Genomic DNA, 13,647 nt, shown 5'->3' on the forward strand with positions numbered 1-13,647 from the left:
CCCTAATTGAAAAAAAGCCAGCTTGTGGCCGCAGAGCAAGCATGGTGCCCTGTCACGCAGGGCACCATGCTGCGCAGTGAGGGGAACCTGTAGTTAATATACTCATTTCATGATCAGTTGCAAATCACTTAGGGTAGGGTGGAAGAGCATTGCAGATTTCCTTGGTAACCCTGGCAACCAACCTAACATAGATGATGCAACCAGATTCCGTTAGTGCATTCAAAGAGGAAGGGGTATGCTGCAAGATGACCAAGCTTTGTAAGACTAGCCCTGTGGAACGCAAAGACTGGGACCTCAGAAAATTAGTGAAGAGCAGTGGCTCTCAAATCAGCAACCAGTCCTGGGGGTCATTGTCAACCTGCCTAACTGCTAGGACCCGCCAAGCTTGGAGGACTGAGCTATTGAATGATGTGAGTCCAGTCTGATTGAGAATCCCTGGCTTCATTGGGAAAAGTTGTCTGTCCAGCCCTAACCGCCCAACCTTTTTCAGAGGCAGTGTTGCAATGATCAGCCAATTGGGTTGGTAGTCATACAGGATCCACTTTGCTATATGCAGTTTGAAATCCTTCCATACCCAGAAGATGGAGCACTGATACTTGGGCCCCTTTTTTCCAGACCAGAAGTTATCTATGCCTACCCAGTTTCCTACCCTGTTTCTAAGCCTCAGTCACTAGGCACATAGATATGGATGTGAATACATTTATGTTGTCAGGATAAGCAAACAGACTAAAGGAGAGGTCCTGTCCTCTTTTCCCCAGCAAAGGAAAGCTGTTGAGTGAGTTCCTGAGCCAAGAGGCCAAAGGTTCGAAGGCTAAAGCATAGAGTTGCCAGGAGATGGGGTAGCCTTGTCTGATTTCCTGTTGAAAAGATATAGCCCTGCTACTCAACCCTGCTCCCATTTTGATCAAGCGGTCAAAAGTGGTCCAAGTGGACAAAGGCTTTGTCTTGGTCTAGGACAATTAGGCCTGCTTTCTCATTGTAACTGTCACATACTGAACTGTCAAAAACATCCCTCATGAGAGGGATGCTATTTATTTGCTATTTATTTATTATATTCCTGTCCGTGACACAATAGGATTGATTTGTGTGTACGAGGTAACCTAGAAAACCCTTCAGCCCCGGGCAGGATTTTGTAGTCTGCACACAGTAGGGTTACAGGCCTCCAATTTTTCAGCAAGGCTCAGTCTCTTGTCTTTGGAAGCAGGGTGAGAACTGTCTTCTGGCACAAGCATGGTAAGGAGCCAGGCTGACTGCACTCTGTTAGCACTGCTACACTGCTAAGGCCATGGCCAATGGTACTTCAAAAGAGTTTGATAAAAGTCCAGTGGGAGACCATCAAGACCTGGTGTTCGGCCGAAAGGCATCTGGTTTACGGCCGTGGTGAGCTCTTCAATGGTCAGTTCCTGGCCCAGAGTAGTTCTCTCCTCGATGTTGAGTTGCGGGAGTTCCTTCAATAGATCCTTGTGGCTTCCACAGTCACAATCCACTCTCCCAAATAGGTCTGTATAGAATCTGAGTGCATGAGCCTTCAATTCTGCTGGATCCGTAATGACTCTGCCTCCAGGTAGTCTCAAACAAAGCATCGGCTGTTGCTGCACAATAGGACTTTCTAGGTTGAAAAATAAGGGGCATGGGGTATCCTAAAGATGGAGGCACCAGGACCTGATCAGAGCTCCCTTTACCCTTTCCTGGAAGAGTGCTGAGTTAGAGTCTCCTCACCTTCTGCCAGGCCTCAGTGGTAGCGCCTGCATATCCGCCCAACCCTTCCTGTATATTCCAAATTTCAGAAGCAAGATTTTTGATTAACTCTTTTGTTTTGGCCAAGCAGTGAGACGTGTACTGCTGAAAGAACACCTGACTCCGGCCCTTACCGATTTCCTAACATGAACTCAAAGACAGAAAGTGGTTTTGTTGATTTGTCCAATCCTGCCAGAAAACAGGGAACTTTTAGCAGAAACCTTTGTCTTGTAGAAGCTTATTGTTAAAGTGCAAATGTGACTTGACCTGTTGGACAGAAGTCATGACTGGTTCAAATGCAACAAAATGATGATCTGAAAAGCTAACTGGAGTTATACTGAATTTGATTAATCAAGGTAGGAGGGTCTTAGAAATATAAAACCTGTCGAGTCTGGCCGTTGATACCTGACCGCTGCAGATCCTGACCCAGGTGTACTGTCTGGCTTGTGGGTCCCATATGTATCTAGCAGATCACAAGAGGATATGGCAGTTCGGAGGCTCTGAGAAGATGCTGTATGGGGCTCCCAACCAATTCTGTCAATCATCTCCTCAAGAGTGCAATTAAATTCTCCACCTACAATGTTATTTTCCTGTGGTAAGCGGAAAGAGGGTGTGGTGTTCTTGAGGGTGTGGAACAACTCGACAAAAGGCAGAATCTGCTATTGTTACTCTCACAATTAGCAAGCGGCCCTTCGTTGCCTCAGCAGAAGACAGAAAAATTGCATTGGCTGAGGCCTTGAAGACGATTGCTACACCTGCAATCTTGGTGGTTCTGTGGCGCTGAGATAATAGAGTCAATTCCACCATAAACCTGTCTACCTCGTCCTTCTGAACTGTGTGGCTTTCTTGTAAAAAGAGAACGTCCAGCTTTTTCTGGAAACAGATATCAGACATCATTGTTTTTGTCTCTTCCGTCATTGATGTTCAAAGAGTCGTTCATATGAAATGGCTGCAAAGCAGCAAGAGAAGTGCCCCCGGCTGCAGCGGACGCTACAGGGCCGTGCATAATTCTTCACGGGAGGTCACCTGTCCATTTTTCCAGTGGTGATTGTATGGAGCTTGCCAGCTCCAAGAAGGGGAGCTATCTGATCAAAAGTCACTTGGACTACTTCACTTGACGTTTAGGACCTCAGCATAGGTTATGTAGAGAACTTTTCTGTCTGCATCTTGAAACTTCTTTGCGTGGGGACTTGAAGGTGAGCCTCCCACTCCACAGTCTGTGGCAGGGTGGTCCGCAATGTAGTTGATGTTCTCACTCCAAGACCAATGATTTATGATCCCTCATAAACCATTTCAGATTGGATGGAAAGCTAGCATATACTCCCTTGGTAACTCTGTTCACCAGTCTAATAGAGATTCAAATTCCTTCAGTGTGTTTTAGGAAGTGTAGGAAGTTGACGCAACATGTAAAAGATGACCTAACTCCGCTGGACCAAGACTACAGAAGTTAAGGGGGTTATAATCAAATGCTAAGACCTGCCAAGCATGAAGGACTAAGCTATCAAAGGACCCAAGTGTCAGGGTACCACACCTGATCCCAATTTGTAATTGGCGCCAGCTGCAGCAGATGCCGCTAATCAAGATCCCTATAAAGGGCAGCGGCACGCTCTGCCTGGCGCTGGGGGATTGTGGCTCTCAGACCACTGTGGATACCCGCCATGACTGGACCCAGCCGGTGTAACCTCTGGCCCCTCCTTCGTTACAACTGGACCCAGTCGGCCGGTGTAACCTCTGACCCCTCCCTCGTTATGACCGGATCCAGTCGGCCGGCGTAACCTCTGACCCCGTCTGCAACCCGTCCTGCCTGCAACCCGTCCTGTCTGCTACCCTGCCTGGGGCCCATCCTGCCTGCAACCCGTCATGTCTGCCACCCTGCTTGGGGCCCGTCCCGCCTGCAACCCGTCCTGTCTGCCACCTGTCCTGGTGAGACCCAGCCCTGTGCAACTCTGTCTCGGGGCCAGGGGCTTACCGGCGACACCCTACCTGCCGTTTCAACGCAATAAAGCACCTTTGATCTAGATTTCTGCTCTGAGGTGTGGTTCCCTGCCCGAGTCCGCCCCCGCACCTCGTGACACCAAGTCCAGTTTGATTGAGAATCCCTGGCTGCATCAAAAAAACTTGTTTGTCCAGCTGTAAATGTCTCACCTTTTGCAGAAGCACTTTCCCAGTGACCAGCAAGTTTGGTCTACACTCATACAGAGTCCTATTTGCCTTTTGCAGTCTTAAAGCTGATAGTATACTAAAATTGTGTGTGACAATGTAAACCACTGCTCAGGTCCTATATTTTCCGGATCAGAATAAAGTGCAAGATTATACCTTTGATACCCTCTAACAAGCCTCTTGACTGCGTCAATGCAACTAGGTTATGCCAAAGAGTCAGGGCAAACAGATTATTAAAGGGATCCCTGGCTACCAAGTCATTATTAGTCTATTTGATCAATATTTTTACCAGCTACATAAAAACAATAAAATCTATCAACATATCTTAGTTTGTATAAGAGAGGAAAAAAACTTTTCACTCATAGACCACCATTGTTAGCCGCACATTGTAGCGCTGTCTGGGGAATGACGTCACAAGGTTTACCCTTGGCTCGATCCTGTTTATTTTACTGTATTGTGCAAAAACATTGTGCGATCCTTCCCATTTGAACCCGAGAGAGACATGAGTGAGGGGATAATGCTGTAGACAGATGTCCCAGTGAGCTTTATAATGAAGACAAACAAAGACGCAATGAGGCAAGAGCCGACAAAAGTTGCTGGTGAGTGTGCTGCAACAGCTTTGCTATGCTAACAGAGAGAGAGGTCAGTTTTTGTGATATGATATGAAAATATCATGGCTTTCTGACTCAACCTTATCCACTGTAGTTACTGTATATCATTTGTGCATCCAAAACACTTGGAAGCTATCCTGCGTCTGATGTTTTCAGGGAAGAAACGGTCCTTGGGTATCGGGCACAGAGCTTTGTTTCACTTGACTGTAGGCGCATTTACACCAGGCTCAGCAGTCCAAGTTTCGGCAGCACCAGTAACGGCCACAGCAGGCTTGGCGGGACTGTGTTCAGCAGCACCAGCAATGACAGTAAATGAAACAAGAGAATACATTAAGTGAAATTGTCATTGTTGCTTATTTCAACCTTTCAACATTTTCTTGTCTTTTTTGTAAACATTATATTCTTAAATGCCCAAAGATTGCTGAAGAACTATGTTTGATGTATTTTTACATTGCTGCTGTGCTAATTTGGTTGGAAAGTTGCCTTTAGGGGCCACTATTAGTACTTCTTACAATTTCAATCCCTTTCTTCACCGTCATAGTCAGATTTATTAAAACATCTTCTCCCTGTTGCTATGCATTTGTGGTGCACATGGGCACATTATCTGTATAAGTTAAACCAATCGATGCATTCCTTTCATGTATGTTATCTGCTGGCATCTCAACTGAATCAACATTTCTTTCCCACCGCTTCTTAACCTCTCTGGGAAAGTTCATGTGGCTGGTCAAAGAAGCATAGAGACATAGGTTGGACACACATTCCTCAAATAATTTGGTATGCAGTTGCATGAGCTCAGAACTGAAGTTTGACCCAGCAAAGCTCCCTGGTTACTTTTGACCTCTACCCATAGCTTCATTACAGAGCTTCAGTCATAGACTCCCAGATTACTAACCACAAGGTACAAGGTCCTCTAATTTAGATGGTAATTATTCTTTAAAAACAGCAATCCTTTGCTGCCAACCATTTAGCTAGAAGGGGGCATTTCCTTCAATTGTAAAGAAAATCCCTTCCTAAAGAGCCTCAAATAGAAAGGATGGTGGCTTGTTATCTGATGACAACCTGTCTAAGCTTGCTGTCTGGGATGTGAGGATGCAAGAAACCCTAATGAAGGCTTGTTTTTTGAGCAGGATTAGCATTGACAGCCAGTAAAGGGTGAGAGGGGTTGAGAGAGAAATGTGTGTTAGAAGGAGAGAGAAAGAGAAACCACTGATAAGGCCAAAGGAGACACAAGTCCCCCAAAAAAACAGACTCAGCTGTGATCAAGATCAAAGCTTTAGGTTAACTGACTGAAACGTCAGTTGCTTGCCCCTCTAAGCTCATTAAGGTGCAACATCAAAAAAATCTAATGGTAGTTCATCATTGAGAAAACTTTGCACCGGGTTGATAGAAAATGTATTTGTGTACTATATTATTGTTTTCCAATAATTTTGTGATCTGAGCATCCCATCACCTCCATCTGAAAATCCAACTAATCAACTCTTTGCCATATTCTAATGTAGGAGTTGAAGTGATAAGAGAACTTGCTACCCGATACAGTAAAATGGATGGGTGACATCTTTGCTGTCATCTCAACCCTACTTAATCTTTCTCCTGAAATCTTTCCATTTCTAATTACTTTCAGAAACTCCTACTGTGAGTAGCTTTTGGCATGGGTCATTCGACTTGGCCTTTAGTAATTTTCTTGCTGATGATGCAAAACTGAAGGATATAAAACAGATCAGTTTACAACCTGCTAAATCAAAAAAAAAAACACACAAAAACATGTATATGGAGGTTCTGTCATTCAGGTCATGGTAAATTCTTATCGAAATCTTCTTGTTCATCCTCCCTCATCCCCCCTCCGTCTCATCCTGAAGGCCTCTTCAATTCTGAAGAAATTCAAATCCAGTTGCCTCAGAAAAAAATAGTTGTTCCAAACAATGAATTATCAGGTATGGCCTATTCTGGTGTTTTGAGTAAAAAAAAGTATTTTTTCTTTAGCCTTGAGCAATGGTAAGACAAAGAAAAAAACATTCGAGTTCACAGTAGGTAGGTGAGATATGGGTGGTATTTCTCTCATCACCCTGACAAAATAGCCAATGTCTCTAATCATGGCTCTTCTATCACACATTGACTGTAATGGATTGTAAAAATGGGGAAACCCCACACTAGGACCACAGACCTTTCCATCCCTAGTAACAGCTTACTGGCCAATTTGCAGCATGTACCTCTGATGGCAGGTCTCTTTTTACAAGCTATTATTCATGCCATTCCATCCCCCACTAGGCAGGTAAAGGCAAATACTGCTGTTAGGCCTGGTTTTCCTATGTTAATGCTACATCTTGGAAATTTTTAGAAAATAGAAATAAAGAGACATCTGACATTCAGAAATTTTAAATATTTGCTACCCCCTTTCTTCTAAGTTTGCATCTTTAATGCGGTGAGAAAATCACCATATTATCTGAATGGAGTGCCTTCTGATCCCCCATCATTGGTGGTGACATGAGGGCTGCCACAAAAAAGGAAGAAAATAATTCTAATCACATCATTTCTTTTATTTCCCTTAATATGAAGGTTCTATTTCCATAGCACACTCAGCCTTACCTCTTTATGAAATTATGTGCCTAGACAACAGCATAGGACCCCGACCATGGAGGCCAAGGACAAGATGTACATGCCAGAAGATGGCTCCCAGACCAGCAAGGAAAATCCAAGTTTCTTCAGCAACCAGGCATCCTATAATAGCTACCTAGGTTCGCCCAGCTTTAATGCCCGTGTCCTGTTAGAGACTCAGGAGCTGCTAAGGCAGGAGCAGAGACGCAAAGAGCTGGAAGCCAGCAAGACTCGGCCACCTCCTGTGCAGGAAACCCTCAGCAACATCTACGATGTCAACAAAGACCATGTATCAGGCTCTATTGTGGTGCAGACCACACCTCAGTCTAAGGGTCCCTATAGACAGGATGTACCCCCATCTCCTTCTCAACTTGCCAAGCTTAACAGGCTTCAGGGTTGGGAGAAAGGGAGGCCCTTTTTTTCTGAGACAGAGACAAGAAAAGGTAAGAAGTGATTTTTTGGGGCTTTTAGGACTGGGTGTAGCAACAAATTACCAATAATTTATCCAATGCTATGTCACACAGATTTTCTTTTTGTTTTAAATAATTATTTTATTTTAATTATTTAATTAAGATATTTTTCAAGCAGACTATCGATATGAAATGTTACTGTTTAAAATGTTTTAAAAATATGAACACTGATCATTTTTTACCTAAAGTACATCATTTGTGTGTATAAGTGCCTTATAATCAATTAAAATCATGTTTTGACTAGTACTGTGTCTGTCCATGTGACATCTCTACTACAGCAGACAGTAGAATTGGAGACTTTCAAATTTGTGTCTGTATCAATAAACATACCAGCAGTCTGTAATCCTGGAGCCAGGCACAAAACTAGCATGTTTGTGAGGACTGCTTTTGATATTTATGTGGGCTGTCACACATGTGCTGATGTGAGTGTGTGCTCACTCTTTGGTGTGTGTGAGTGTGTTATCATAGGGAGAAGTTGGCATATCTTGACACAGCGGGGAAGGTAAGGAGGTTGTGTGAAATTTAAATTCAGAATTTAGGTTTTTTGCACAGTCCTCATGCCCTCACAGTTCACAGAAATGTTCCTTTTGGTTTCAGATATTTGGTACGTTTTCTCTTCCCTCTTCCAAATCTCATACTGAATATGAGGGATCCTAAATTCCTCTGGTTGTTTTATCTTAGTTATCTCTTTTCACATTGTTGCTCTCAACATATTGTGATCTCCATGGGAAAACAAAAAAAACAACAGACTTTGATCCCTTTCATTCTGATACTGTCAACTTCTAGCCAGGGAATCGGCCTGTATAAATGGGGTCAGCACTGTATTTCTAATTGTGGTACCTCATTAACAGTGAGTGGGCTCTTTTGAATGTGTTTTTGTTGTCACACGTGCCTTGGAGGAGGAAATACCAATCTTTTTGGCAAGTCATTGGCCCCTGCCTGCTCGAACAATTTGGATGTAAGTGTCTCTTGTTCCTTAGATGTCAGCTGTTCATCCCTGAATACTTGATAAAGGTGGTTACATGGCAAAACGCTTCTGTTCACCTGCATTTGTGGCCCAAGTGTGTAAATACCTACCCAACAACTCAATACAAATGTGCTAAGTTTGTGTTCTGTTTATTATTAAGTCCATTGACAGTAAAACATCCAGTTTTGTTTGTTGTTTAGTTTTTCCTGTTGTTGTAGCAGTAATGAGAATTTAATTTTAACCCAAAATGAGTGTGATGGTAATTTTTTTGCACTATCTTTGTTCCAATGAAAGCATTGTGTAAGAACAGGATTTTCTTTTTTAATTGATGCAAAACCTTTCTTAAAAGAACAAACCACAACAAATTAGTTTGATCCATACAGGACAAAGTTAAGTACACCATTATAATTGTACAATCCACTCGTGTTTCTGCCTGTAGATGTGTGTGAGGGTGGACATGTTTTTCGTCTGTGGATGCTGCCAGCAGCTTGATACCAAATTATGTCTATGTATATGTCTTGACAGTCATGAAGTCGTAAAGCACTTAGCTGCTCAACAGGAGAATAATGGGGGGCAGAAAGAGCAGAAGATCAGGTGTCTGGTGTTGCAAAGGATTCAGTTGTAGAATAAACCTTTAATATTCTACACAGTTTGTGTAACAAATATCAACTTAAAGACAATCCTCAATTTCGCTATACTTTGCCCATCGGTTTGATTCACATGTCATTTTTTTTCACCCTGTATGGAGATATTGCTCTGGTTTAAATGAGTGAAACTGGTCACAATGGTAATAATGTTTTTTTTAATGTGAGGTGGTGTTTGCATGTCTCAACTTGAACTTAGGGTTCAAGTGCCTGCAATCTGTGTGGAGTTGTTTCCTCCTCATTTGGTAATAATAATAAGTTATTTTTCTGCTGAATTATTCTCCTTTATGTTTGCATTCATTGACACCTTCTTCTCATGAGCCCATACTTATGGCTATTTTTTAACCACAAAAAATGATTATCTTTGTGTCCCTCATGTTCACTTTTGTGCAGTGTGGTACTTTGGTGTTAATAAAATTGACTACTGTGTAAGAGCAATGTATTTTAACCTTTTTTGGAGGATACTGTAAAAATTATTCTGAACTAAATCATTCTTTTGCTCTCTCTCTCTTTTGCTCTCTCTTTTCATATGTGCACACAAAAAAATGGGTCTTTAATGTGTTACTTTTGATTGTGCATTGCTGAAAAAATAACTTGTTGAAAAAATTCAGGTATTTTAATTGCACTATAATTCACTTCATGGAACGTTTCTTAGTGCACGAGTTCCAGACATACAGATGACACCGACGGACAGTGTGATAGCATGATGGCTAAGGCATGGTTGAAGGGAAATAAAAAATAAGAAACTTCAGATAAAAAGTTCTTACAAAAGGGTGTTGTTTGCACTTTATGTGGGAAGGACTTTGCGTATCACATGAGCCACCCTCTGTTTGTACCTCATCATATGGGGGCTAGCATCCTGGTCGGTAATGATAACTTTGCCGCGGAAGATAACAGCATTGCTAATACAAGTTTGCAGAATTTCCCCTCTAAAGTCAACACTACTTTAAGTTCCAATTACAGATACAGAATGTCAAAGGCTGCATCAAATGAATTGAACCAATTCACTGGTGAGTGAGATTACTGTTGACTCAAGACAACTCTCCACGGTAAGAGACGTAGTGTTACAAGAGATGCTGCAGTTGGCTTCTGCTGATGCATATTACAAACTGACGATCAGAATTAAAATGCCAAAAAAATCCAGGAGCTGTATGGGGATGAAAGGAAAGTCACACAGGTGACATTAAAGACAGCCACAAATATGTTTTCTGCATTTAGCTATTGGTCTATGTGGTTGACTGTTGGGAAAACAAGATTTGTAAGTTCAAGCTAAGGTACACTGGTTCGTTCATCAAACAAGCATAAATTCCTTTTTACCTGTGCTATAAATTTCAATTAATTAATCCCAAAACTTGGTAGCATGGTCGCTCAATGGTTAGCGTTTCCCTTCTCACAGGATGGTACCTGGTTTGATCCCAAAATCTTATCTTGTCTTACTAAGTTATTAGGATAAATTATAAGAGTCATGTCCCTTAAGTCGTGGAAATGTACCTTTGTGTATTTTCCATACTTGTCAATCCTTACGTAATAGTAATTTCTTTGCTTGTCATTTACCATTAATATCATAACAATGTTGTGAGTAATTATGACAAAAAATAATCAACTCCTTCAAAATAATATTAATGGGGAATTCGGGTGATGATAGAATTTGAAGGATCTGCCACGAAAATGGCTTTTTCATTATATCTTTTTTTTTTTTTCGGTGCAGGGGGGAATTGAATATATAAACTGAATTCCGAAGTATTTTAAATCAAAGTGCTGTATGAAGAAAGAAATAGCTAAGCAATTCTGCATCCATTATCATCCTCCTGACCTACAAGTGCTGTTTTTGGCACAGTCTGATTTGTAAAGTATATTAGCTGAATTGATCCGTTGAGTGCATAAGTTAGAAATTGATTCAAGTGGATCAGAGGGTCTTAAATTTTAGTATTTTTTGTTGTCTTTTTGTTATCACTATCTTAGGAGAAAAGCATAGTAATTTTTATGTTGTTTGTTTTCCTCAGACACATTGTCAAGATCCTATTGATGAATACAATTGTTATTAGTAATAGAATAAGATAAATATAGATTAAACAAGTCAGTAGTCAACTTATTGGCATCCTCTTTCTCATCCTCTTTGCCATCCTCTTTCATACCACACTTGCACACACTGCATGAGACCAACTGCAAGCCTGTTAAGGATAGGGAGATGGGACTAATACGATAACAAGCCTTCACATATGCTAAAAGCCTTGTAAAACCATGGGTTTGATATTTTACTTGAGCATTTTATTTAGACGCCATTGGGATTCGAGGTTGGTATTGCATACACAACAAAGAACATGAAAATGTCTTTGGTTTTCTTCTTTTTGATGCAGCTTAATTAAAGTGGAAGATGGCTTAATTAAACTTTGCTCAAACTTCAGAAGTTTATATGAAAGCAACTTCTTTCTATTCTCATTTTTTCCATGTAAAAGGTGGTGGGTTTGATCTTCCTTGTCTGACATGCTGACAGTCAATAAAGAGAGATAGTCAGGCGTACCCATAGCTACAGAATTAGGAGCTTGTGGGTCATTCCCTGGTTGGTTGTGTACCGAAGTAATGGGACTTGTCATACTACAAAGATACACACATACGCACCCAGTGTAGGGAATAGTGCAGTTAACTTTACAAGTAGCCCGTCAAAGATCAAGATTGAAAACAGAAGGTAGTCTGAGGGCAGTTTGATTGGTGACACATGTTGAGAAAAACAGTTTGGAATGACAGCATGTTCTTTTATAACAGCAGGGCCTTTGATTCCGCTGAAAGTGTCTTTAAGGCATCTGCCCTGCATGCAGCATGCAGCAGCAATCTCATGCACATGCAAGTCATGGGGGCGTCAGCAGAAGTTCACTGCAAAGACAAGCTGATGGTGTACAGCTGAGATGCAAGCCTGTGGGTAAGGACATATTTATACATAATGCAATGTACAAATAAAACCTATATATACTTGTATTGAATTATGAACATGGCATTTCACTTTACTTGGCCAGTTTTGAAGTGGTAAATGCAAAAAGTAGTAAATGCAAAAAGCAAATGCTAAAAGGATCTATGGATTTAATTTCTCTTTTAGGTCTTAATTTCTTCACAGAATAATTGAATTATACTGACTGCTTGTGTAAATATGTCCCTATAATTAGTATTTCCATTCCTCTGGCTTGCTGTTGTTATTTCCACCTCTGACTCATGAAATGACTATGCCAGTGTGAAATATTTTTTACCATTTGACACAGAACTAAAGCAACTTCTTCATGGAAAACAATGGCTTTCAGCTGCCTGTTTCCCATATGCTTAATGTATGCAATCATTTTCTGTGCTGACATCTTATTTGTTTTGGTAAAAAAAAGATAAAAATGAAAAAAAAAAAAAAATCAAACCAACAGGAAATTGGTCTTTCTCTTGCCCCTGCCAAATGAAAAAAAAATGTAGGACTGCATAGTGTTAAAAGATGATATAGAACAGCCCAGGCTTCACATTCTGCTGAAGGGGACTGAATGAGTTCAGCAGTGCGTCTCAGTTTGAAATCTACATGGGAATAAATCCCATAATCTCTCCTCAGTTTGCACACTAGAGAAGCTGTAAGCAATTACTCTGACAAAGGAATCCTTTTTTCCTCTTTCTACTCTTCGTCTTCACTTTGCCCACTATCATCCGCTCAGCCTTGTGTGAACTTAATCCTCTGAACTTTCCTCAAGATCCTCCGCTACTCCTTTTGTGTTCCTGAGAGTGCAGCCACACCCCATTCCCCTTTCTTTCTCAAATATGGCAACTGGGAGAGAAGATTGCCTTTCTAATGAAACAGCTGTCAAGTATTCCCAATGCCTCTGTGCACTATCTCCCTCTTTGTTCTACCTGCCCCGCTTTTCCACACCCTATCCAAACACATAACCTTAACAGAGGTCTTATCAACAAGGTCTTATCTCCTCTCGGTGGGATCCTCACAGGTGCTGACTGACAGGACATAAAGAAGGAAGGGAATCCCTGCCAGAAGAAGGGACACAAGGACAGAAAGAGAAAGAAAAGAGAGTGAGGATGGCATTCCTTTTATTTTGCCTTGCAGGAGAGACAGTGGGCTGAGCCGCTGCTAGTGATAATTTAATGATGGAGGACAGGGGGTGGAAGCCTGACACCTGTGGGGGAGTACTAAATAATATGGTTGAGCTGAAGGGAAAGGGGTGGACCATCTGTTGCAGTCACAGCTGATGGAGATGAGCATCACCAAGAGTCTTTAACCTGGTCCAAAAATGTTAATGGTGTGTTGCTGATGCATATTAAATTCTGATCTGCATTTGGAGCACTGTTTGCATTCCATGACCATAAATACATGATTCATACTTGCTCCTACATGCTTTAGATGTTTGCTGTGCACCACCAATCCCCATCATCATCATCTCAGGTTATTTGTTTTTTTACAACCACCTGATGCCCAACATGCATTAATGTTTAAT

The 13,647-nt window shown here is 41.6% G+C and overlaps 1 protein-coding gene across 1 annotated transcript in view; it reads left to right on the forward strand.

Moving 5' to 3' along the window:
* LOC147232216 (partitioning defective 3 homolog) overlaps positions 1-7,813 on the forward strand; it is a 330,190-nt gene extending 322,377 nt beyond the window's left edge. The window contains exon 24 of the mRNA XM_086151573.1: positions 7,116-7,813. Coding sequence (XP_086007699.1) covers positions 7,116-7,554 — 439 coding nt within the window. The 3' untranslated portion in view covers positions 7,555-7,813. The remainder of the gene's footprint in view (positions 1-7,115) is intronic.
* Positions 7,814-13,647: the final 5,834 nt, after the last annotated feature.

The sequence above is a fragment of the Fistularia commersonii genome, chromosome 8, assembly GCF_037954325.1.
Source record: "Fistularia commersonii isolate RoL2024-O1a breed Wild chromosome 8, RoL_Fcom_v1.0, whole genome shotgun sequence".
NCBI lineage: Eukaryota > Metazoa > Chordata > Actinopteri > Syngnathiformes > Fistulariidae > Fistularia > Fistularia commersonii.